The 25,783-nt window shown below is 41.6% G+C and overlaps 1 protein-coding gene across 13 annotated transcripts in view; it reads left to right on the forward strand.

Annotated features, from left to right (window-relative positions):
• LOC147313519 (3',5'-cyclic-AMP phosphodiesterase 4C-like) overlaps positions 1–25,783 on the forward strand; it is a 94,135-nt gene that overhangs the window by 48,553 nt on the left and 19,799 nt on the right. For 4 of the 13 annotated variants that reach the window (XM_086263128.1, XM_086263129.1, XM_086263127.1 and 1 more), the window contains 3 exons: positions 22,365–22,556; positions 23,990–24,031; positions 25,115–25,151. In XM_086263128.1, the coding sequence (XP_086119254.1) occupies positions 22,365–22,556; positions 23,990–24,031; positions 25,115–25,151 (271 nt within the window). The other 9 variants (XM_086263131.1, XM_086263140.1, XM_086263130.1 and 6 more) reach the window with 6 other exon arrangements.

Raw genomic sequence — 25,783 nt, forward strand, 5'->3', positions numbered from 1 at the left:
GTGTGCGAGTCTCAGTGCCAGCATAAATAAAATATGAACCACACCGAGCAGAAACTAAAACCCAAACAAGACTGCAAAAGAAGGATGAGGACAAAAGTGCAGCTTTAAGCCATTTAAAATTCAGAGTATTTCAATCAATTCCTTCTAGTTAAAATGCTTTGGAGGAAGTGGTGAGTTTAATTATTTGTCTAACCTTTTCCTTATCATTTTTTTTTTTTTGACAGATTAAAGGAAGGGTAGTTACAAGAAATAAGGATAACAAGAGTCACAGCAGGGTGGTTGTAATGACAAAAATAAGCCCACAGGCAATCAGGAAGACGACCTTTATTGCTTATTTAAATGTTTAACAGCATTGAAAAATAGCATTAAGGACAGATATTCATTAGTATTATAAAGCCCATGCACTGTCAGGTACCTTTCAGTAGGATTTAAATGAGCCAGACCATTTTTACTGTTTCTTTGTCTTCATTACATCCTGTTTGGTTTATTTGATCTGTTTTAACTTATGAGCCTCTTTACATACATGGGCTAACAACAAGATAAATGATCTATCAGCACAATGCCCTATTTTAGTTTGCAGTTCATGTAGTGCTTAGGGAAGTGGTTGTGGTGTGTTTGGTTGTTGCCGTGCAACAAGTGTCCGTCAGTCTGAAAGTGAATTGGCATGTCAGTATCTGCATGGGTTTTGCCCTGACAGCTCTCAAAGGCCAGTCCCCTCTGCTGTTAGCAGTGTGGAAATAAAGCCAGGAACGTGTGACTTATGCATCCATATATCTTATATATTTACACTGGCGTGCAATTTATATCACTTATCACTGCCATTGATAAGTTAGTCAGAAAACACACAACTGATGCTCAAAATTTTAGCCTGTTTCACAATGACTGCCAATGATGAAAAGGATCCTGCAGTCTGCATGCAAGATGTGCAACAAATTCCCCTGATCAATAACTTGAATTTTTTTATGTGACTCCATCAGTCTCCCAGATCATTGTGGAGGAACTGTGGTCTGCTCTTTTTTATACCTTTGCCTCAGGTATCTTTAAGGTCCTGCCACAGCATTTCAGTCAGCTTGCGTTCTGGACTTTGACCGGGCCATCGCATTACCTTCTTTTCTTTTTCAGCCATTCTGTTGTAAATTTGATGCTTTGCTTGGGATCATTGTCCATTACATGATGCAGGTTCGCCCAGCTTTAGCTGACAGATGGCCTCGTATTTGACTCTAGAAGACTTTTACTATACAGGAGAGTTCATCGTCAAGTCAATGACTGCAACATGTTCAGGTCCTGTGGCTACAAAAGCAGCCTAAATTGTCACCCCTCCACCACCATGCTTGACAGCTTTCTCCAAAGACTGCTCCAGAAGTCTTGTGGTTTGTTCAGAGGCAATTGTGAAAACCGAAACTGTGCTGCCTTGTTCTTTCTCCTGGCAACCTTTCCAAATAAGCCATACTTCATTTAGTCCACTTTTTTTCTAATGGTGCTAATATGCTACCTGAGACCTATAGAGTCTGAGATTGTACTAATCTTCTGTCTGATTGCATTGTGCAGTCTGACCTTGGGGTGAATTTAATGGGACATCCACTCCTGCAAAAACGTTTGCATTTATGACGTCTTGACCCAGCGGTTTCCACAGCACTGCAAAGACTGGATTTCTCTATTTTTTTCATTCCATAAATCAAACAACTGATTGATTGAGCAAAAGCAATAACCTGCAGACTAATCTGTTAGGTGCGGCCCTTCTTTGATTGTCTTTGAATCTGAAACTTGCCGGTGATAAAAACTGCACAAGTTGAAACTCAGGGCTTTCTCCCTATGGTTAGTTTATCCACGTTTTTTTGCCGTAAATCCTAACATGTGTTTTGTCAGGCCCACCCAGCCCCCGTTGCCACCCTGCCCAGCACCAACTCTAACAATAACCTCTATAATTATGTAGCTGCAGGGCAACAAAAGGAGGGTATTGGGTCAGGCAGCATGTTGATCTCACGTGTCAACGAAGGCTGCGTCAAGCTAGCTCTGCCAGACACAAAAACACCCGCCAGCCACACAGTCGAGTCAGATCTCCCTTTAACAAGTTGGGACACACCGAAATGTTGTGCAGCCCTGTAACTCTCTAAATGTGGGAGCATTTTCTCTCTTTGAGGTTTTTCTTTGGAAAGCTGCAAGTGTGGCTCGAAACGCGACCAGTTTGTAACTTGAACATCTTGACATTGGATATCCTGTACTAGACAGATTGGAGCTCGTGGTGGTCTGTCCTCAGCTCCCACAGCGACCTCGGGGGATTCCTCCAGTGTTTGCACTGCCAAAGGAAGAGGTCAAACCCTCACTGACGCTACCCTGCAGTGTCACTGCTCTCAGAAGTGGCTCAACCCTTCCCCTTTCCTGCGAACAGTGAGTGAGTGCCTGACAGAGAAGTAGAGAAACACTACTTTCAAAATTTTCAGACTTCTCTACAGGTCGCCTGTTTTCTCTCTGTTTTGGAGTTGTACTACTGAAAACCCCTTCAGGAATGCTGTCAGTGTCATGTCTGGGATTAGTTTGGGTATTTACAACAACAAATCAATGAGAATGGACAGACAACTGTGGAAAATCCTTCAATTCAGTTGAGTCTACAGTTACAACAGCTGCATGTGTGCTTCTTGCTTGTGGAGACTAATTGAATATCACACTCCTGTCTGCCTTGTTGGGGCTTGCCTGAAACCTCGGCGCAGAAACTCTGCAGCATTCCACGATTTCTCTTCCCGCATCCCGAGGAACAGAAGATTGGGCAGATCTGCTCTCTATCTGATCCTTTCCATTTTCTTTTTGCCTCTCACCTGGAATCTTCATGTTTTTTGGTTTATCGGCGCGCAAAACTTCATGGAGCCGATCCAGATACCCCCGGAGGTTTACGGGAGAAAAATAACTAAACTGTGAAGAACTGTTGTAAGAGGCTCAGATCAGATGTGCAGTTTATTTTCATTACAGCCCAAAGTGTCTCATATGAGTCAGGCGCTCGAGGGACAATGAACAAAGACCTCCGATTGACAAGGAAAGGAGGGCTGACTGGTTTTGGACACGGTCGGAGACACTCGTGCTTGGGGTATGTTCCTAAACTCTGCATCCTGCATCTCCTTGGCACTCGTATTCATGAGAGGGAGTGTTCAGATAGGCTGCTCAGCGAGATTGGCTCAGAGACCTGCACTTGTAGTGTCACTGCGACAGTAAGAAACATGGAAAATAGACTGTAGATAATAATTTTTTAAACAAACACACATCCCAGAGAAGGCTGTTGCAGATAAAGTAGGCACTCTGGCATGAGATCTCACTTTTTTTTAAAAAAAAAACAGCAGCAGAGAGCTGGCGTGTAGCAGCTGATAAATATTCAAATGATTATACAATTTTGGTAATTGGAACTTAGATTTCATAGTACCAACTTCTTTGACAATGCCAATGCATTGTTTTTAAAGTTGTGATTTGGTGTTTTTTAAAATGCAATTATTTTGTATTTGCTTGCATTAAAACCAGCAGCTTTCAAGAGGAAGCAAGTTACATTTGTGGTAAGTTCCAGCCAACAGACTTCCTGTTTCTGCTGCAAGTCACGCACATTTTATTGCACGATGAAGTTGCTCAAATAGTCGACTGATTGTGTGCCCTCCGCTTCATGAATAACAAACTTTTCTCACTGATGTTTCCAAGCAGGAGGCAGATGTTTTGGACAGATGTGACGTTAGTTATTCCTGACGTCACAATGAGGAGCTGACTCTAATGATAATCCCTCACTGGCTTCTGTGCGTCTGCACGTCTCTTAAGTTATAAGCAAGTTTTCTGCACAAGTTCTCACTGCACACACGCCTTCTGTAGATCTTATTGTGCTGTGTTTGTGTGTATTCAAACTCGACTGCTCATGCCTGTTTTTGCCCTCCCTGCTGGTAAACTGAGGTGAAATCTGAGGGCCAAAGGTTTCTTCTTTTCTGCCAGTTCAGCAGTTCACTCAGTTATGCACGCCACATCTCAGCAAAACCACACCTTTACCTCCGTGACCATGATCTGCGAACTAGGAGTATTAATCCAGTTAAATCCTCCTAAACGTCTTTATATTTAATATTACTCTTAGAATTACTTTTAGTGGATTTGTTGGGGCTCCTTATTTTTGAATTACGACTGTTGTCACATAACTCAGTTTTCTTAATTACAAAATAAGAGAAAATCTTTTTTTGGGAAATAGTTTCAGCTTCAAAGCTCTAAGTTGTGTGAAATGCTTTAATTTTTGTGTTTTAAGATGAGGGATATTGGAATATTTAGTACTTTGTGATTTGGCAGGTTGACAGAGAATATCAGTAACCAGTTACCCATTAGACCCAGTTTGTAACAAGTAAACTAATATTAGGACTGACTTTTGACCTAGTGCCGCCACAGTTGAGTCTAAGCAGGGCAGGGGAGATGTGGGGTGGGGGGTTGATACCACAATAACACACCAGACCCCCAAAATAAACCCCCCGAGCCTAAATTTGTTCCCCCAGCCCCACCAGAGGCTGGCAGCAAATAACACGTGAATGTGACACGTGTTTGTCGTTCCTTGCGTGCACACAGCCATAGCCGCCAGTCACAAAATCCATACTGATTGTTCCACCAAAGAGTGTGTGAGGTCATCTTGGGCTACAGGGTGTGCGTTAAATCAGTTCTTGAAGTAGAGATGTGATATTTTTTTATTGCTGGGTTATTACTGATGATAGGCTCTTGAGTTTTGTTTTGTTTTTTAATAATTCACTTTTCACATCACGTACTGTTGATGTTTACCTCGCTATCCATCAGTACAAGGAGACTGTGATGCTGACTCTTTAAAATTATTGCAATTTCTACTCTCATTTGTGCTAACGAGTGCAGAGATCTGTTGCATTGTTTATATATGTGTGTGTGTGTGTGCATGTGTGTGTGTGTCTGGCTTTCCTCCATTTAGTTTACTGGCAAACAGCAACCTCTGCTGGCCTGTCAGCTCAGCTTAGTCACAACTGTGGCTTTACAAAACTCCTGTTTGCACAATGTCCACATTTCATATTCATTCATCATCTTATTAACTTGCGTTGGACAAGTAAACATAAATGTTAAAAAACTAATGATAAGAGTTGGTATAGATAAGACTGTTGTGTGTGTTATAGGAGATACAGGACCTGAGTCCATCAAGAGGAGTGTGTGAACTCCTGAATAACCAAAGATGGTAGTAATAGGTCTAAAAGTATGTTAAGAATTCATTATAAATGATGTGGTATGAATGCATTTGGAAAATACTGAATTAGAAAATAGTATTTTAAAGTTTGTGCGTGCACTTCACTGTGTCACCACAGATTTCTGCACAAGGTGGCGCAAGAATATCTGTGCTGCTGTCTTACTGTTCGCGTCTTTAACTGTAGAATAGACTCTCCCTGCTTTCCGATGCAGAGCGCACTAAAAGATCCTTAAAGGAGGAGTTAAACAAAACTTCATTGTACTGAAAAGTTCCTCAAACACTTTCTCACACTTTCAGACACACACGCTCATGACACTCTGCCCTCACAGCTCATTCTCATTAGCAGAGGTAATGTCATAGGAGCCTGCAGCCAGCTGGGCCGTGGAAGTCATTTGGCCAGTTGGATTTGGTTACACAGCGGCCTCACAAACACCTCATTCTCAGCAAATCTCCACGCTGGCATCTGTTTAGAGGTCCAACACAGGAACATTTCACAAGGACAGATGCCAGCATTGGAGGGGAGAAACAACAGGAGTTTTCATTTAGTTTAACTACAAATATTTAAATATGATACCAGAAATCACAGCATGCGGAACAAAATAAGTTTATTCTGTCTTTCCAGATATTACAAATGGCCTTTAAGACAGCGCTGGAAAAATGCAGGAGTAGGGAGGAATGAATTGTACCTCTGTGCTTTAGTTTTTCACCTTTTTGAAAATATTCTGCATTCTAGTAATGCCACTTTAGCTCTGTGAGGCCTTCCTTTTCAATTTAATCAACTCAACAAAACTATAAACTGGGAATCTGCATTCCGAGATAAACTGGAATGTGGGAAAATGAACAAGAAGCAATTGTGAAAATAAGACTTCCCAGAAAACACCAGGCACTCGCTGACGTTGTGTCCCTGACCGAAAATGGTCTGATGCCAAAAAGTGTAACCAGACGCCCAGAGGAGCTGCTGCTGTTCCAGGTAGACTGTCCTTTACAAACCAGGAAATATTTATCATATTATTGTTGCGGACTAAGCAGATGGATTAGTCTTTATTTTGCCAAACCCAACATCTGAACATCTGAATTTGTGTGTGTGTGTGTGTGTGTGTGTGTGTGTGTGTGTGTGTGTGTGTGTGTGTGTGTGTGTGTGTGTGTGTGTGTGTGTGTGTGTGTGTGGCGATCAGGCATAACATCATGACCATTGACAAGTGAACTGAAAAACACTGATTATCTCTTCAGCGTGGCACCTGTTATTGGGTGGGACATTTTAGGGAGCAGTGAGTTGATCTGTTAGTAACAGGAAACATTGGCAGATGTAAGGCTAAACTGTCACGGTTAGACGACTGGATCAGAGCATCTCCAAAAACTGCAGCTCTTGTGGGGTGTTCCAAATCTGGAGTGGTCAGTATCTGTCAAAAATGGTCCAAGGAAGGAACAGCGATGAACCAGCAACAGGATCGTTGGAGGCCAAAGCCCAGTGTTTCATCTGGGGAGCGAAGGCTGGCCTTTGTGGCCCAATCCAACAGACGAGCTACTTTAGTTCAAATTGCAGAAAAATTAAATGCTGGTTCTGATAGAACGGTGTCAACAAGCACATTTCCTGTATCTCAATCCAGTCCGAGCGTCTGTGAGATGTGCTGGACAAACAAGTCCGATCCATGGCCTCGCCTTGCAACGTACCGGATTTAAAGGATCTGCTGCTAATTTCTTGGTGCCAGATACCACGCCTGTAAGGCTCCGTGCTTTGATGGCTCAGTGCTGTTTTGGCAGCAAAATATTTGGCAGGTGGTCATATTGTTAAGCCTGATTGATGCATGGTTCTTGGGCTTCTTGGAAAACCTTATGCCAGATGGCTGGAAGGGAATTCAGTCTTAATGTGTTTTATGGGTTTGCAGGAGGTTTGCTTGTAGGGATGTTTTATGTCTTTATTGACAGTGACAGTTTAGAGTGCCCTACTCTGTCTGCATTTACAGGAGCAAACCAAATGTGCTCTTGATTGTTTGATTCCAATAAAACTGTTGCCAGTGATTCTGTTTGCAATTATAATTTCCACGATGAGTGACGGCTGACCAGTTTGATTTATTTATTTTTATTATGCTTTATTCACATGAATGGAGTCCCTGACTTAGGTGCAGGGAAAGTTTTTATAAGTGTGTTGACGTCATTATTAGGCTGCTCTGGTTTAGAGGGACCAGCGTCTGACCCAGTTCTTTTGGGAGGCTAGAAGGAGGTCAGTTATGATTACAGTCACACAGGATACAGCATAACGGTATAATAAGCTGGTAAAAAGTGTGGTTCTTATGTGTCCACAGACATGTTCCTGATCACCTTGAATTATTATGTTTTTCATAGATTTGAGCAGCCCATCCAGCAGCAATGTCCCAGAGAGAGAGAGGTGGTGTTTGGAGGGTTTCTTAGACCCGTTACTTACACTGGAGTAGCACAGAAACTGCGAGCTTACCTGCCATGAATAATGAGCTTTCTTTTTGTTTTAATCTTCACTGATTAAAAAAAATTGTTGCTGAAGTTAAAGATGATTGCTATGCTATTAAAGTGTGGCTTTGTGGGAACACCAGCCATTGAGAAATAGCTCCGCACAGAAAGACTTCGTCACAACTAGCCACTTAAAAGTTCAGAGATTAGGGTGAAACATCTGCGTCCCCCCTTTGTGACTACGTCACAACATCTGGCTGCATCGTTAGCCAACCATTTTTTTAAAAAGCGGGTTGACATTTAAATCCCCCTCTGCTCCACCTCCTCTCCCGTGTGCCTGCCAACACGTCTGACCCAGGCTCCGGCCCACTGTCTCAAAAGACAAATATTTGCCTGCAGTGTCGACAGCAGCGGGCCAGCCAGTTGGTGAGATCACCGAGTCCAGCAAGTCCACCGCTCTGTGTCGTGAGACTGACTGGTGCTGGTGTGCTAGAGCTGCTGCAGGCTGAAGTATTTCACAAAAAGGGGGAATATCTAATTAAACCTGCTAACACACTGCTGTTTGAATGTTGCTCCTCAGATGCACTAAGCGACTTTGCTCGCTTTTCTTTTGAAAATACTTTAAAAGTACTTGATACTTTCCCACACAAGTCTGGCCATCATGTCGTCAGAGTGTCAATGGTTCCTGTTGCACATAGATGTAGTTTTCTAAATTTGTCTCACATGATCACTTGGACTCGAGGAACTGACTAGATCCTCCTTAAAGGTCAAAGGTTATTGTGACCTCACAATGGCAATAATTGGAAAATTCATACAGTAAATAGGGTGAATTTTTTCATATTCATATGTAATGAATGAAGTGATGACATTTTTGAGGTGTGAGGCAGGAATGCTTCATGACTCATGTGTGTTTGTTGATTCTGCAAATAAGTAAGATGGGAGACACACCTCTTCTTTTACGCACACATACACTGCTTATAAAATACACATACGTACATGTCTTTGTGCCAGCATTCATTTACATAATACTTTCCCTCCCTACTTAACAATCAAACTAAGCTCGCAATCCTGCCCTAAACCAAAACTGAATTCTTTAAAGGGATCTTAAAAGGCGAAGGCTGCCTCACAGTTCTCATTGAAACTCAAACTGGTCCTCGCTGAGATATATGGCAGAAGTATATCCACATGCACACAATGAAGCTACTCCAACTGAAAGCAAATACACCCATATCAGTCCCCTCTCTAACCCACACAGACTGTACATGCACATGTACATAGTTCATGTCTTTTTTAAAGCCTCAGTAGTCCATGTGCCTGGAAGGAGGAGACAGAGTGAGACAGAGGGAGGGAGAAAGGAGCGTGTCTCCAGAGGGAGGGAGAGTTCAGCTCTGAACTCCTCAACGTGGATTAGAAAGAAGCCTCCTCACGCTCTGCTCTTGTTTAGCTTTTCTGTGTTCCACCGCATGAAACAGCAGCATGACGCTGAGGAAATGACTCTTTAAAACCCACACTGCTTTGATCCCTTTTCCTTTCTTCGCCCTCTCCAAACGCCGGACTGGAGTCATGTTGCCAAAACACACCGAGGAGGGCTTTCCTCCATCTGCCCGCGTGTCAGTGGAAACCCGGTGTGCCGTGAAGGGAGAGAAGAGAGCGCGTGGGAGCCGAGGAGCAGAGGAGCGCCCGGAGGAGGAGGAAAAGGATAATTAGTGGAGAACAAAAGCAGCTGAGAGACAAACTGTAGACATGAGTTTACCAACTAACTGTGTGTATCTGACGCCCTCGGTCCAGGATCGCTACTTCAAAATGCGGAACGGGAATATCTGCGGGTCGCCGTGCGCCGTCAACCGTCCCATCGACATCGTTCAAAAGCGCAGGCGGTAGGCCAGATGTGGTTTCAATCCAGATGTTGTTGTTGCACAACCCTGAGCACACTGGTGTCTGAACTTTTTTGTTTTTCTTAAGAAAGCTTTTCAGTTCTTTCACACAAAGTAAAGTTCTTTTATATTAACTTAAAATAACTAAAGTTATGGGTTTAACTGTAACTTGGCCCCCGCAACATAATGAAGAACTAGAGCATTTTTTAACCTAAAATAGCATTAATGCATCATATTATTTTATGTGTATTTATGTCTATTTAGGTTAGAGAAATTAGAATGAAATTCAAAGCGGTGTATCCTCCAGTATGTGGCATTTACATCGTGTTTTCTTTTAGTGTTCATATCATCAAGCTGCACTCTCAGTACGTGTGTTAGTTTCCCTTTAAAGCAACATACAATGAATACTTTGATATTGTTATTTAACAAGCACAGTATCTTTACATCCAAACAAGCCCCTGATGTTCACACTGTGCAAAAATGTTCTTCATCTCCTGGATCCAAATCATTTTATTCCAGGACATTAACGGAATAGAGAGTGACATGTGCATATGAGTGGAAAATATGCAATCACACAGTGGCTTTTAGCTCACAATGACAAAGTCATCAGAGTTTGTCTGTGCGGTTTGCAATTCTAATGGTGAGTCAGATGGACTGATGAGATCTTTGGAATTTATGAATCAGTTTCTTGTAAATCTGTGTGTGTGCGTCTTATATAGTCGTCATTTATACATGAATTTCAGCTTAACCCGCTGCTTGACCACCTCAGCTCGTTTCCTCTGATACTTTAAATACTGACTGTTTAGAGTATGACCATTGTCCATATTTGTAGTGATTTTACAAAACAGAGAAGTTTTTTTTAAGATGATTGAAGAAGGAACAGCTGACGCCTGAATGTGCAGAATCTGGATGGATGGATGTAGAAGTTGTAGATACAGAAATATGTAACGACATCTCTATATGACATAAAAAACAACTCTGTATAGTTGACACATCCTCATGTGTTACAACACGTATGAGTATACCTGAAAGTGTCCGCTGCTTTAAGAGCACAGAAGGAAATATGACTAATTCTGCAGCTGACCTTCCAGAAAAGTAATGACGACATAAGCCGTGTTTGACAGGGAGGGGGATCAAAGTGATTTTATAATGTCAACCCACCAATAAAAACAAAAAACCTTCAAAGGCAGATACCTAATGAATGCTGAGCTGGACGTATTTATAGGCCTGATGGATGAACCGCATAAAGGAGAGCTCAACGTGGAGTGTAATCTGCCAAATCTGTTTAACAGGGAAACCTACTACTTTTAGTAGTACTTTTACAGAGAGTCTTCAGAGAGTGCAAATATTTAGCTTTTGCCTTTAGGGTTATGATTAAGGGGGAGTTTGCTGAGAGTGGAAAAGCGTCAGTGACGATGTATCACTCACCTCCCTTCTAATTATGTCCTGATTTTTTTTTTTTCCCCCACTGACACTGACGCTGCGCGACGACTCATAGCACCGCGTTACGTCTTGTCTTTTCTTGTTCTGACCTATACTGTACACATACTATTAGTACTGTATATAGTACTTGACTGTAAGTATTGTGGGAAATACTTGGACCCGGAACAACATTTTAGTTATTGATTAATATTTAATAAAATATTTGTCTGATTAATTGTTTAGTTTAAAAATTTTGTTTCTATAGACTAATGATGCGATAATTTTTCAGTTAAAAAATAGTCCACATGCAAGCGACTTTTTTATTATTATTATTTGTCGCCTCTTTTCAGTTTCTCCAGTGTAAAGATTTGCTGTTTTTGGCAGCCTGAATATCTTTTCGTTCTGGGCTTGAATATTTTCTCAGTGTCTGCTTCTGTTCTTCAACCATAGCATGTTCGCAAGGTTGTCTTTAAGAACTGAGCAGGCATAGTACAATTTTTTAAGTGTATCTTGTGGCAGTGGAAATTTTATTTATATAGCACATTTCATTACATGCAAACTAAATGAGGACCAGTAAAAACACATTTACAGTTCCTAAAAGGAAACAAAATATAATGAACAAAAGAAAAAGCTCCTATTTACTGTAGGACTGCGTAGATAAAAATAGATTTATTTAATGCTTTTGATGCACAATTTAATTGATCAGCTGGGAGCTTGTTCCAAAGAACAGCACCACAGTGACTAAAAGCACCTTCAGCTCACTTAGATCTGATTCTGGGAACAGTTCAAAGATCTGCAGCTGATGAACTGAGGGGAATGACCGGACTGTGAACAGTAAGCAAACAGGAGGTGTACTGAGGGGCCAAACCACTGAGAGCCTTAGGAACTGATAAAAGTATTTTAGTGGTAATTCTGCATTGTGACTTCAATACTAGAGTTCAATACCAAGCCCCCGTTTGTCACTGACAATTTAAATTCCAATAAAGTTTTTTTGTTTGTTTGTTTTTTAATGAAGGAGACTGTAAGGCCTGTGGTGGCAAAAAGTAAAATAGACATCATGACTTCTTTCTTACTTTTAGGTTGCAGCCTTGTCAAAGTAAGCATTTTGACCAATATGGTCATTTTCAGTCATTTATTTAAATTAAATTAAAAAAAAAAAGCTACATCTTACATTATGTTGTAGCTGTAATCAGAATATAATTAAAATAAAAAATCAAAATCTTGGAAATCTTGCTAGATGTTATATTGTCCTGATTTAATCATAAATGTATATTTTAACCCTTTAAAGCCAAGAATATCATATTTGGTACATGTCCTCTTGTGAGTTTTTGAGACTTGTACCTCATCAGCATTTTTACCCTTAAAAAATGATATGAATTGCATGACACATTTTTAATGACTAAATTGTGAAATTATGGCTAATGTTGCAAATGTTTGCACAAATTAAAACTGCACATTAAACAGATTAAGATTTATATATATATTTATATTTTTATATATGTATATATATATATATATATATATATATATATATATACATATATATATATATATATATATATATATATATATATATAGATATATATATATATATATAGATAGATATATATAGATTTTTTATATGTAAACAGATGGAATTGTTTTTTTAGTTTTTCAGTGAATTTCAGTGCGATCTCTGTTGAAGGTGAGAGCAGACAGGTTTCAGTGGATGGGCTCGGAAGTGTTTGGTGTTTGCATGAAGATGACAGTGAAATGGTCTTTGCTGCTTGTAAAGCGACATACTTTATAGTGCTGCCTCACAAAGTCAGATCCATACTACAATGCCGACTGTTGCATTGCCCTGCAGACGGGTTCCCTTGTTGTTGTAAAATGCCAGACCACAGTGTTACCTGTAATGTTTCTAAATATGAGCATCTACTATCAGATTCACGTGTAGATGTTCCAGAAAATCAAATGCCAAACCACTGACCTCACAGGCAGTCATTTGTAAGTAGTAAAACTGAGCTGATATCTTTTTATTGTGTCCTAGCTGCAGGTGGTAAGAGTTGAAAAACGCAAGACGTCTCCAAAAGTACTCTTATTAGATTCACACGTAAAACATATTTATCTACTTAAACATGATGACCAGTTAGCTCATTTAAAAGAAACATTTTATCAACATCCGTCGTGTGATTTATTTATTTTTTTATTCACAAAGAAAAATAATAATAATCAAAATCAGACGTGGAATCAAACAGCAGCATCGTCTCAGAAAAGGTGTCGTGTGACTTTTCGTGCTTTCTGCCTGTCCCCTCCCAGTAGTTCAGCAATGAGAGCTGACCTTTGGTGGCGTTGCAGCAGCTTGGCCGGTGCCATGGGCCCCAGGCCATGTCAACACACGGAAAAGCGATGCACAGCTCGCTCCCCGTATGGTCACAGGTCACCGTGAGCTGCCAGTATGTATTCCCACATAATGTAAATAGAGAGTAATGTTAGCTGTTGCAGTTGTGGAGTTGTGCTCACAGTGAGAATGAGTCAGCAGTGAGTATCAGCTGACAGTATCAGTGCTCTCATTATGCCCCTGCAGCTGCTTAGGCTTTACTCACCTGCACCAGCTCCATCTGTATAACTCATGCTCGTCACAGGCATATCTCAGCCCGTGTTTGCCATATCACACTGATATGTATATCTGCTCTGTTGGCTCTATTTTTGCAGGGTTTCTTTAAACTGTATGGGTTTGGTGGGTTTTACAAATCTCAACAATAGTAACTACTCTTCCAAAAAGCGTAAAATGGCATATATTGTTCTGGTTAAGTATTTCCCCGAGGACCTGGATGTGCTACAAAGCAGAGAGGGTATTTCAGCCAGCTTTCCACTTAGACGGAGGTGGCAAGAAAATTGAATAATTTATTTTATTTTATTTTTAAAGTTACTTACTTTTCAAAGAGTTTTTACCTGAGCTTTCAGGCCTTTTTGAAGCTCTCTAGTTTATTGTAATTATGTAACTAAGTTAGATATTGTACTGGAACTTTGGTCTTGTGATAATAGTTGGTTGGCAAACATGGCCTATCTATATGTAAGGCTTTCAGTGGACCCTATAAATGTTTATCGGCACTGACATTTGACCCCCTCCCAGTTGGTGCTTTAGTCTTCTGATCTTGTGTCTGAATTCACTCAATCTGTCATCCAGATGTAGCTTTTCGTATGTGACACAACGATGATGCCATACATCTTTACAAGTTCTCCTCTCCAGTTGGTTCTTGTCTTACATAGAGGTTTATTTAGCACCTTCAAGACAAATATAACAGGCTCCATCATTAATCTCCCGTTTTGTGACAAAGGATGTGCCCTGATGTGAGGACAGGAAATATTGATGGCTGCTCCCTGGACATGATCCCAAATCATTTCCAGTTCACAGATGATGGCTCAGCTCGCTGAACCGCGGGACGCCTCGACTCAGAGTCCCCAGAGTCGCTCCTCTACGTTCCTACAACAAACACGTGTCGACAGAAATCCCACCGCGTCTGCAAGCTCGGGCCAGCTGGTTTCTCTTTAGCGTGTTTCATAGCATCCTTTGTGTTTGGTGGAAAACAAAGCTGCAGTGAGAGGAGCGTTGGGCTGGGAATAATTGCAGGCCTGCATGCTGGTCGATCGGCATTGCAGCGACAGCTATGAAACCACAACTGACGTCAGCAGTCAAGTGTGACTGTGTGTGTGTGTGTGTGTGTGTGTGTGTGTGTGTGTGTGTGTGTGTGTGTGTGTGTACTCATGTTGAATATCACTACTAGAATAGTGGACTGAGTGTTATCCTGACATCTGTGTGATTCCAGGAATGATGATCAACTCAGAGCCAGGCAAACACTCAACAAAGCGGCGCTGTCCAATTGTTTTCTCGCAGTAGACAATAGTTTGGTTGACCGGACTTTTAACGAATGAGGAATTAAGGTGTCCACATGCAGCCTGCTTCTGCTCAGTTTGTCACAGGTGAACTCCATCACCTACATAGACTTGAGGGCTCCGCCTACACAGCGGGAGGCCAGGTAGGGAAAGCCCGGAGATCGCACTTCAGTTGGCTTGACAGGTAAAATTAAATAATAATCGAGCTATATGAAAAAAGATGACGCAACCTTTTTTGGGAAGTGGAGTTGCAAGACAACTGGAACAATAAGGTAAAGAAAGAAATACTAACATAGAGGAAAAGTGACTCAGAGTCTGCTTGTCTCTTGTTTTTTGCTTTGTGGAAGTTTAACAAAGACGTTGAATATGTAGGGGAACGGATATCATCTAGGACTGTATTTGTGCCAAAGATATGCATGCAAAATATAAGTAAAATATGGGAATATAAGACCTTCTGTCTAACAACACCAGTGCCTGAACTTAGGGTCCCTGTTAAGCCTAAGAAATAAACTAATCCATGTGTTTGAATGCACTGGGATCATTTAATGAAAAACTACAACAGGCCTGGATTGTGAGTCTGTAGCCCTCAGTGGTGGCAACAGACATGGCGTTAACATGAACAGGTAATGTTGTGACTGGCACCTCATACACTTGGAAAGGTCAGTATCTTGCCTGTTCCAATTGAGTATATTGCATGAGTGCATGTCTCATCAATAAATACATAGTAAGTAGATTTTGCTCTCTTTTTATTTGTCCTTTTAATGCATTACTACAGTATGTAGTATTCATAGCTGTTAAATTTACTAAGTGTGATTCTCCACCCTCACGGGAAACAAAGGGTTAGAAGAAACACTCTCTCTGTGCTGTCTCCATCTTGTTGTGTCCTGCTGATCAGAGATGTGATTGGCTGCTCCCGGGCTGCCCTTGGCTAATTAGAGGAGGAAGTTGCATGCTCCTGCCTCACCACTGGACTCAATCACTGTATACTGAAAGGCGCCAATTACTGGCGTATGAACTTGATTAAAGGGGCACCCAGCACGGCTTGTTGCTGGGCAAAGACGGATGCGTGTCTGTTCGTGCCCCAAACCGGCCTGTCCGGTTGCGCACCAGTGTGATTTAAGGCTGTTCGATTTTCAGGTCGATGCTGGAGCCAAATCTGGATCTCTACCGCTGGGGCTGTAATCACACACTGCCTTTGTGTGTGTGTGTGTGTGTGTGTGTGTGTGTGTGTGTGTGTGTGTGTAGCTCTGGGTCATTCTGGCCTAGTGTGTTACCCACCTAACCAGTTTCTAATGATGTTAATGCTGATCAGCCACTGTATGGATTTCAGCCTGGCTGGATGGACAGAGATAATCACTGCACATAGACCTCCATGATCAATACCCGTCCGGAGGAGCGAATCAACCTTTGAGGCACCCTGAACTCCAAAATTTTAACCTCTTCAGCTCCACACCAGTAAAAAGTCTGTAAAAAAAAAAAAGCCAAATTTCTTACTGTTACGTTAGACGGCACACACTTTTACAAAATTATCTTTTATTAAAATGAGGTTCAAGCGTTCAGAGTTTCAGCTTTTCAAATGTGGATGAAAGGGTGTGATCCTAGGACAAAAAATGCTATTAGTTCTTATTCTGATGGTCTGATTGGAGTGTTTTATGTCAGTATGTGTGCATTAGGTTTATGTTATAAGATGATTCATGTGTGTGAGATGTGTTGCAGTAGTGGTTAATAGCTGCACCATTGTACTGGCTGCAAACAGATTTCACAAAACACTGTGTCACACTTTTTTCTTTTTTTTAAATTTATGCACACAGCCCCAGACACCAATTTTTCTCTCGCTTTCTTCCTTCCTTTGTTTCTCGTGACAGCAATTAAAACAGAGCTCTGCTGTTTTCAGAGACAAGAGTCCTTCCTCTGCCTGTAGGTCAGAGGTGACAGAAAAATAATAAATACAGCAGCTGGTTTGACTCTCAGCAACCTTCTCCTCCCCTTGGCTATATTTAGAGAGACACGAGCTGCTCTGAGATCAGATGTTGATGTTGGACGCAGAGTGCGTGCTCTGTTTGGACAGCGATCCGCAGTGGCTGGCTGGTCAGGTGAATGGAAAGAGCAACTGGCTCTTAAGGAAGGTGCGGCTCCAGTGCAGTTTTATAAAAGAGAGGAGCTGATAGATTTGTTAGGGTTGTTAGGGTTTCCACTGATGGTACAATATGCTTGCCGTAAAGTGTAAAGTGATATTTTACTGTACAGCGTGTGACCAGTATAAGTAGAGAAGAAATTCCACTCATTAAAATCACCTTTTCTGCTCTCTGGAAACTGTGAGCGGGCAGTGCTGTAACTGATTGCAGTTTGGGGTTTCAGTTTAGCTCCAGGATGCTTAATTGGAACGCCACATTTATTTATTCAGTGCATTTACTGTTAGAAACAACAGAAATTTGGGAGTTTGGAAAGCTTAATTTGATTTATACACCATTATTGATTTTAATACATTCTGTTTATGTCCTGTATGTAAGTTGTAAACACTGTGCATGCTGAGGCAAATCATATAGAGATCTAAGAGTGAAAAGTGTCCATTCAGCGACCACTCTAAACCTGCTGCTAGCTCCACACACTGATTAACTCTTTTGGACTGTTCCCCTGTGGGAGATGAGCCTGAAGCTGTTGTTTCTATTTCATTTGTTATTGTCAGAATAAATGGAGATCACTTCCAAGATCACCTTGTGCGATCCTGTGACTCTCACAGGATTGCTACGCCCTCGCAAGATAATGGAGGGCTAAGAAAAGCACCGGTGATATCACGAACAACTGGAAGATATCTAGCGTGTTTTGCTTGTTGCCCATGTGTGGGTAATGTATTTTTCTTTCAGGAAAAAAAAGCACATTTTTATCAGCACAGAAAATGATGTTCTGCTCCCTAATGTAGCGCAGCATGTTTATCATTAACTCACTAGAATTCACAGTTTGTGCGCGAGAAGAGTTTGAACACAGGGCCTCCTTTCTTTTTGCAATGCTCAAATCTGGGTTTGCACAAATACTTTCGCTGCTTGTTCTTCCCGTGCCCTGCCTTGCTGTCGTGATGACGTTCGCACACGCACAGAGCGTGCAAACTGCACAGAGTGACAGTGAGAGGAAAGATCTGTTTGGCAGGCTGCTGGACGAAGGGAAGCAGGCTGTTTTTCTGCTGTGTTCAGATCAAATATACAATAGGCTTGAGGTGTAAAGCAAACAAACTCTCTTTACTCCCTGGACTGTCACACAGACACGCTTCTCTGTCTTTCCTTTCTTAGTGACATAATGCAACGAGAAGACACACTGTACTCTAATGCTAACCTGAGCCTTGGAGAAAACTCACTATTTGCTAAGACTGAGCCTCAGTGGTATAAATTATTCCCTGGTCTGTTTTCCTCCTCTCCCCCTCACCTCTTGTCTCCTTCCTGGTGTGATGTTTGAGGCCCCTTGGCCAATTCCCACGCTACAAGGGAAGAAAACAGGAGGGAGGGTGTGTGTGCAAGTATGTGTTTTTACCTCCAACCCCCGGAGGGGACAGGCCGGTTTGTTATTTGATGGCTGTGTCATTCAGCCATCAAATAACATCTGGACTCTGGTCACTCTCACACACACAACAGAATGTTTTCTGAAATCCCTCAGCCTGGTTTCCCATGAGCACATCACAAGCAACAACAACAACAAACGAACAATAACTGGAATCAGTTCTGCATCTCATTTCATGGCATACGGACAGGTTTTAAACTTTTTGCTCAAGGTCCACTTATACAGGGTATATCTGTACTTAGACTCAAAAGTTGCTCCAAGATTAAGGACACAAATGCACTAAATTATTTTTTAAACAATTTAAAACCAAAATATTTAATTTAGAATTACAAAACTCAGCAAATCCTCACAATTGGGAAACATGAATCTGAAAATGCCTGACATAGCTTCACTTTTCTAGCAAAAGAATAACTGATCATAAAACCAGAAAAGCAGTTCTTTTTAATTTAGTTTACAGACAAAATATTTTTTTCCCCCTTCTTTGATATAGTGATAAGGGGAAAAACTAAACATCCTGGGAACAAAAGCAGAGCTTAGGATGTGGGTGTCAAGGGATGTGTTTGTGTGTGAGAGAAAAGGGACCCATAATGTACGTCAGAGAAAGGAAGAACAATGCTCGAGTCAGGGGACAGACCAAGGTCAGCGTGTTATGTACGCTGTAACTGAACAAGACGCCAGTGTGCCTGGCTGAATGTCTGCCTGTCATTCTGTTTAAAGGGTGGATGCCCATTCACTTGTTAACAGTAGCTGTGGTGCAGTGAAAAAAGGGACGCTTTCTACATTTTCTGCATTTTTACAAATACGTCATTTACGTAATATTAACAAATTCTACTATTCACCTTAAAAAACTTAAAAAGCACTTCCAGGACTGAGCTGTTTAACTTAACTCTAACATCCATCCGTCCGCTTCCTCGGGAGTGCTGGTGACTATCACAACTGTCATAGGGTAAAGGTCACAAGTCTAACACAGCTCAGCGTAACAGCGCATGTAAGTGCATTTAAGGTGTATCATGGTCAAATCTGGTGAATACCACTCTGCTTTACTGGTGATGGAAGGAAGTATAACCACACTGTATTAAAACTGTGTTACAGAAGACACAGAAACTGCCAGATTACTGGGAGTCAGGTCCATCTATCCATTTTCTTTCCTGCTTTTCCAATTCAGAGAAGCAAGAGATAGCTGGAGCCTGTTCCAGCTGTCATAGGGAGAGCAGTTCTGAACAGGTCGCCAGTCTCTTGCGTGGAGAGTGTTTTACAAAATTCAGATAGATCCAGATGCATTGTACCTGGATCAGGATGCAAGAGATGAGATATGAGTTGAGTATTAGGATTCTTTTATTTTAAACCATAACTTGTCTGCTGTGCATACCACAAAAACAATGGCCATTGCAGTACTTCTTGTTCCTCAGTAGGGGGAGTTGTCTCACTATCAGAAGCCTTCTGAAGTGAGCTGCTGCTGCTGAAAAACTTTGTATAGATTTTTTTGTATTTTGTTTTTATTTTATGCCACATCAAAATTCTCTTTCACACTTGATTTGTCATATTTTAGGTCTTGCTGTGCAGTTATCTTCATATAAATTCATCAAGTCCACTTTAAGGAGTGTTTGTTAAAAAAACATCTGTATCTAGCCTTTGTCATTTACCCCTAAACATTATGGAAAATTTGATGTGAACACAAATAAACTTGTCATTTTCTTGTACATTTCAACAAAAATATTGTATTGCATGAAATTCTAAATGTGGGATCCTCTGGTCTGGTTTAGAAAAGACTCTTGCTCATAATGAAATTTAGCAACAGTTTAAACGTATGCTACGAATTGCCGTGTCACCTGCACGATGTCCTTGAGAAATGTGCTTGAATGCCATCGTACTTGCTCACGCCGATATCTAAAAAGAAAACACAGACTGTACGATTGGAATGAAAAGAGCTGTATGGCTACTAGGATTCACCTAGTAGAATTTAAAATATCATCCTTCATAAATATATTCATGCGGACGGGTGAAATCATCTGCACCCTGCATTGGGATGGGGGGTGGGGGGGTGGGGGTGCATCTACGTAAGCACCATCACAAGTCTCCCAGTTCCCCTATTTCCTGTCAGCCAGGTCTATTTTTAGCTTCTGACGTCACCGGTCTCCTCTGATGGAGCCTCGTCACGGCCGATTACACCGAGCCGGGGGTGGAGGAGGTGTGTAGAGTGGGGCTGAATGAGGTGTAGTGGTGGGGTGGCATCATTGAGGTAAGCCCTGCTGCTGCATATCACCCCCACCAACCCACCCTCCGGGAAATTGCACCAATCAGATGCAAGGTGCTGAGCACATCACTGTGCTGGATACAGCCCTCCTCATCACCACCCCCACCTCCCCCAACCCCTCCTGATCTCGCTGTATCTCACTGTTTCTATGAACTGGGCCCATTTCATTCAGCATCGATTGCTTAATGGCCATCTTTCATTTATCACGCAATATTATTGCTGGAGCGCTGGAGGCAGGCTGCACTAAAAATAGACACAGGAGCAAGCTTCCATTGCTCGACTGGTGCTCTGTTTTCAGCTGTTATGAAAGGGGGAGTTTGCATGAATGAGAATGTATCTAATTGATAAAGACGGTCTGTTAATCGTACCCATGCAGCGGCCGCATAATGGAGCTCCGAGGTCTCAGTCAGGTGAATTCCTTAGAAGGAAAGAGGTTTAGCCGAGAGGACGCTGGCTCACGGTGAGCTTCAAATAGTGCAGAGATCAGCAGAAAAAGATGAATTTCCGAGCTGATAAGCTTTGACTCCCCCAGACAACACTCAAAGTCGAGTTCTCCTCCACTTCCTCTCTGCCCACAATGGTTGCAGCGCCGTGCTGGCTCTTGCTTGGACAGCGTGTTACAAAAAAGTGTGGTTTGGTTCAAAGGCATTAGGAGGGAAAGGGAATTTACTGTCATAGTGAAACCTGCAATTGAGAAGAATTCAATCTGATCATTTGCAGCTGTGCTGCTGTTTGCTGACAGAGGCTTTTCTGGAATTGACATAATCCCACTTTTATCATACCAATAAAAAAATCAAAATTTTGCAAATATGGAAAAAAAAATACTGTGTGGTTATTTTCAGCAACTCTTTGTTGAACACTTGGGGGCATATTTCGATGTCGCTGCTATGACGGGCAAGAGCGCGAGCGGCGGGGTGGGTTATTGGCTGTCGTTGCACCGAGGCAACGTGCCAGTGTTGACGTCAAACAGAGATGGTGAAGGGGAAAGATGTGCGTGAGTGTGTGCTAGATTGTGAAAGCAGTAATCACAAGGTCACCTGTTTAAACTCAGAGGAGACACTCTATCTGAATACATTTTTTTCCCATTGTGCTGCCAATAAAAGTGGCATCCTGTGCATTGTATTACTATAATTTTCAGGTAGTCCGCATGAACCCCGTTCTTGTGTCACTTTATAATTGTAGCTCCTTTGTGTCTGCTGTCAGAGATTCCATTATGATGATTTGGGGGCACTTTGGGAAATTGATTTGGATTTGCAGCCCTCTGCACTGTACTTTCAACTTTAGCTGTTCCATAGAGGTGCAATTGTACCCTGTCTCACCACGGTCTTATCCTTTCTGTCTCTACATGCAGATCAGCAGCTGCTGCAGAAACTGTTAGTGCTGTGCATCACAATATTTGTGTTTGTCTGAGATTTATATGTGAAATCTTTGCTGCCTGTCTCATGTTTTCATATATTTCTTGTGCTTTTTTCCTACAGTAGGAACTATGCATTTCTTTGTTATTCTGGCTAGGTTTTATGCTCAATATTATATTATAGTAAGTAGCCAACAATTATAGCAGTTAATAGCAGCTAATACTAATAGAGGTATTAACCTGACCTCTGAGTCACTGCATGCAATTTTAATCACGCCAAAAATGTAAATAAAATAAATGAAAGCAACAGAATTATTTCATTAAAAATCAGGCTGTGATGCTAGCTTGTGGGTAGGAACAACAGAATACTTATTAATTTTTTCTCTCTTCTCTTTCTTTTCTCTGTAGTTTTGATGTGGAGAATGGCCTGTCGGTGGGTCGCAGTCCACTGGACTCTCAGACTAGCCCGGGTTCTGGTCTGGTACTTCAGGCCAACTTTCCCCACAGTCAGCGCCGCGAGTCCTTCCTCTATCGCTCTGACTCAGACTTCGACCTTTCGCCCAAAACTATGTCCCGCAACTCGTCCACTGCCAGCGACCTGTAAGTATTCTCGGACGCTTTCTGTATTGTTTCAGCAACAATAAGCCGAGAGATTTTTGTTTTCTGTTCTTTTGTTGGTGGGGTTGCAGAGCTGGATTTGGAGGAATATATATAGTGTGCTTAAGAGCACAAAAACTTATCTCATCATTCCAGAGAAATCAAAATGTTTCAGAAAGAGGCTGAAGATATGAAGGCGGCGAATACCTACAGATCATCTAATCTCTGAGAAACTGCAGAGTAAAACAAACTATTTTCTGAATGAAAATGAAAACTTTAAAGTTAGTTTTAAATATGATTCCAGCAATATGTTTTAAAACTGTTAGTTAGCCATGTTATCCACTTTGTTAGGTACACCAGTTATCTAGTCAGCCAATCACATGGAAGCATGCAGACATGGTCAAGACAAGCTATTGAAGTTCAAACTGAGCATCACAGGAAGAATGGTGACTTATGTGACTCTTGACATCATGTGAGGCTGGTCTGAGTGTTTGAAAACTGCTGATCTGCTGCGATTTTCCTGCACAAACATCTCTAAGGTTTACAGAGAACGATCTGAAAACAGCAAAATCCAGGGAGCTGCTATTCTCGTTGATGCCATGTCTGGGGGAGAGCGTCCCAGTTTGCAGAAGAGCATCTCTGAACGCACATCAAACAGATGCTCTACAAGAGCAAAAGAGCACAGTGGACCCTACAAACAGCGAAAGTTTGGACAAGCTTAACAAAATAGAAATTTGGGGGAGAAAAAAAAGGTTTGAAAGGGAGAATTGTGTCTCTGGAACAGGAGATCCACATCATGGATCTACAGCTTACAAATATAGAGCTTCTGATGTGACGCTATCATGTCAAAAATGGATCAAAGTCTCGGAGGAATGATTCAAGCACACTGTGGAATCAAGGCATGAAGAATTAAAGAGACCTGAAGGCAAACAAGGGTCCAACCCTGTACCATGAAGGTGTACCTAATAAAGTGGCTAGTTGTGTATTTCGTTCAACATTTTTTAGCACAACAAAATAAATTTTTCATTTAAGTCAAGGTTTGAAATGATTTGCATTTCACGAGATCACATTGATTGTGTCAGTGTCATAAATACAATAAATTATAATAAATACATTTAAAACTATTTCTAGTAAGCTCACCTAAGGTCCTATTTACACTCGAAGAACTACATGCATTTGGCAGCAGGCTTTAAAGACACATCAGGCAGCACAGCTAGAGTTTAAAAATGTAAACACGAGAGCAACCAGTTGTAGGTGTAAATGCAGTGAAGTCGCCAGCTAGCGGGAAACATGCTGGTAACGCTACGCTAGTTCAGCAACTAGTTTCTGTCTGTTTATACAGCTGAAGATTTCTCTTGTGCAGCTAGCAGTCTGTTTGAAGCCAGAGTGTTAATGGGGCCTCGACCACCAATAGCTGTCGCTCCTTTGTTTTGAAGGGAGGAGGGATTGAAGCATTGGGAAGTCAATTGGCTACCTCGGTGAGACAAAGTGTGAAGATTGCTGTGATTTTTCTGTCTATCTCTTTGGCCTGTGCCACACTCTCATGAGTCACATCTCCCACGCTTTTCCCAAACACGATCCGAACAACTTTACCTTGGATGCTCGGCTCCAAAAGCATCTCAAGCTCAAAAGTTTGAGAAACAGTCCCAGCAACCATTTGACAGATGCTGATGTGCTGCCACCCGTGTTTCAGTCACAAACCTGACGACTACAAAGGATTTTGATATTTTACTAAACAAGGTGGCGCTCACAGTCATGCATCAAACTGTTTGCTGGACAGTGAAGGCCAACTTAGTGTTTTTCATAGTTAGCATGATTTCACCCTGAGGTCTGGAGGTCTGTGTGCATGTTGTCACCCTAAAGCTTCCAGAAAGCTTTAGCTGATCTAAAACTGGTTTCCCAAGCATCCAAAGCATGAGCTCTGTTCCTCACCTGCATGTTGTTCTAGTTATACAAATAAGTCTTAGAGGCATTTTTTGTCCCTCATAGATAAACTTAATATCCCATCATTTCTAACCTTTAGTGGGATTGGTCTTTTTTAACATTTCCCTTGAGATACAGCTTACTCGTAGCTGGGTTTATTTGTGAGACGCAATCTTGTTGTTTAAATTTAAATTTAGAAGTCAATCAAAGTGAATACTAAAACATCACTAAATGCAAGTTTAACTAATTAACTTTAGTTCTTAGATACAATACGAATAGGGGTTTTTTGCCTAGCAACTAGTGCTAGCCTTTCTAACATTCATCCTGCTCCTCTATTCCTTATTGCCAACTCTTAATTACCACGTAGTCACAAAAACAATATATCTATGAGGTTTAGCACCTTTGCCTCTAAGAAGGATTTTGTGTAACTAATACAACGTGTTGTTCTCCTTTCTTTGTTCAGCGTGATATTCAGACCAGTCACGGTCTCATCCAACTGCGACGTTCCTGCTCAGTCAAATATCCCAGTAACAGCAACCTGACTGTTGTCATGATTTGTGTGTTTGTGGTGTGGAATCACACAATACATCATGAACTGCTCTTTCCCCTCTCACGTGGCCTTTTTTTTTAATTTGCAGGCATGGAGAAGACATGATAGTGACTCCATTTGCACAGGTTAGTTGCATATGCTTGTTGCTGGTCCTTTAAGAGCTTCCGTTGTTTGCTGTCATTGAATCAAAGCCAAACTCAGGATCGAGGGTGCCAGCACTGATATTATGACAGGCGGAAGCCGGCAACCTGTACGGCAACAGGCCAAACACAGCACAGGCTTTACAGTTTAACAGACATGGCATCAAAATGAATGTTTATACACGTATTACTTGAAACAGTTGTTTGAACTGTGTGAAGATCTGCTGATCAATGCATTAAGCCAGCAAGCAGCAAGTTACATGTAAGCAGTTCATAAAGAAACAGCCCACAGTGAAAGCATGGTGTAAACAGCTAAGCACTACACTATTCTCTGAACTCCTGAAAGCCCTGTTTTCACAGTGAATTTCATTAAAGCTACTATAGAGCCACTGATGATGTATTTAAAAAAATATTTGTTTACCGAAGTGTTTGTTATTTATGACAGACCGTCTGTCCCGTGAAGTGAGATGTGAAATATAATTGTTTCCATTCAAAGTAAATCCATCTAATTTGGGGCGTTGCGCTGTCCAGATGCTCTGCGTGGCTCCTTGCTCTTTGCTTACTCATCAGTTTGAGAAATAAGACATGGTTCATTTTTCACAGACAACACCCACACA

This window comes from Aulonocara sp. 'chitande type north' Nkhata Bay, linkage group LG15 (assembly GCF_057382095.1).
Source record: "Aulonocara sp. 'chitande type north' Nkhata Bay isolate Kocher_YH1m ecotype deep benthic linkage group LG15, A_spYH_male_GT1.1, whole genome shotgun sequence".
Classification (NCBI taxonomy): Eukaryota; Metazoa; Chordata; class Actinopteri; order Cichliformes; family Cichlidae; genus Aulonocara; species Aulonocara sp. 'chitande type north' Nkhata Bay.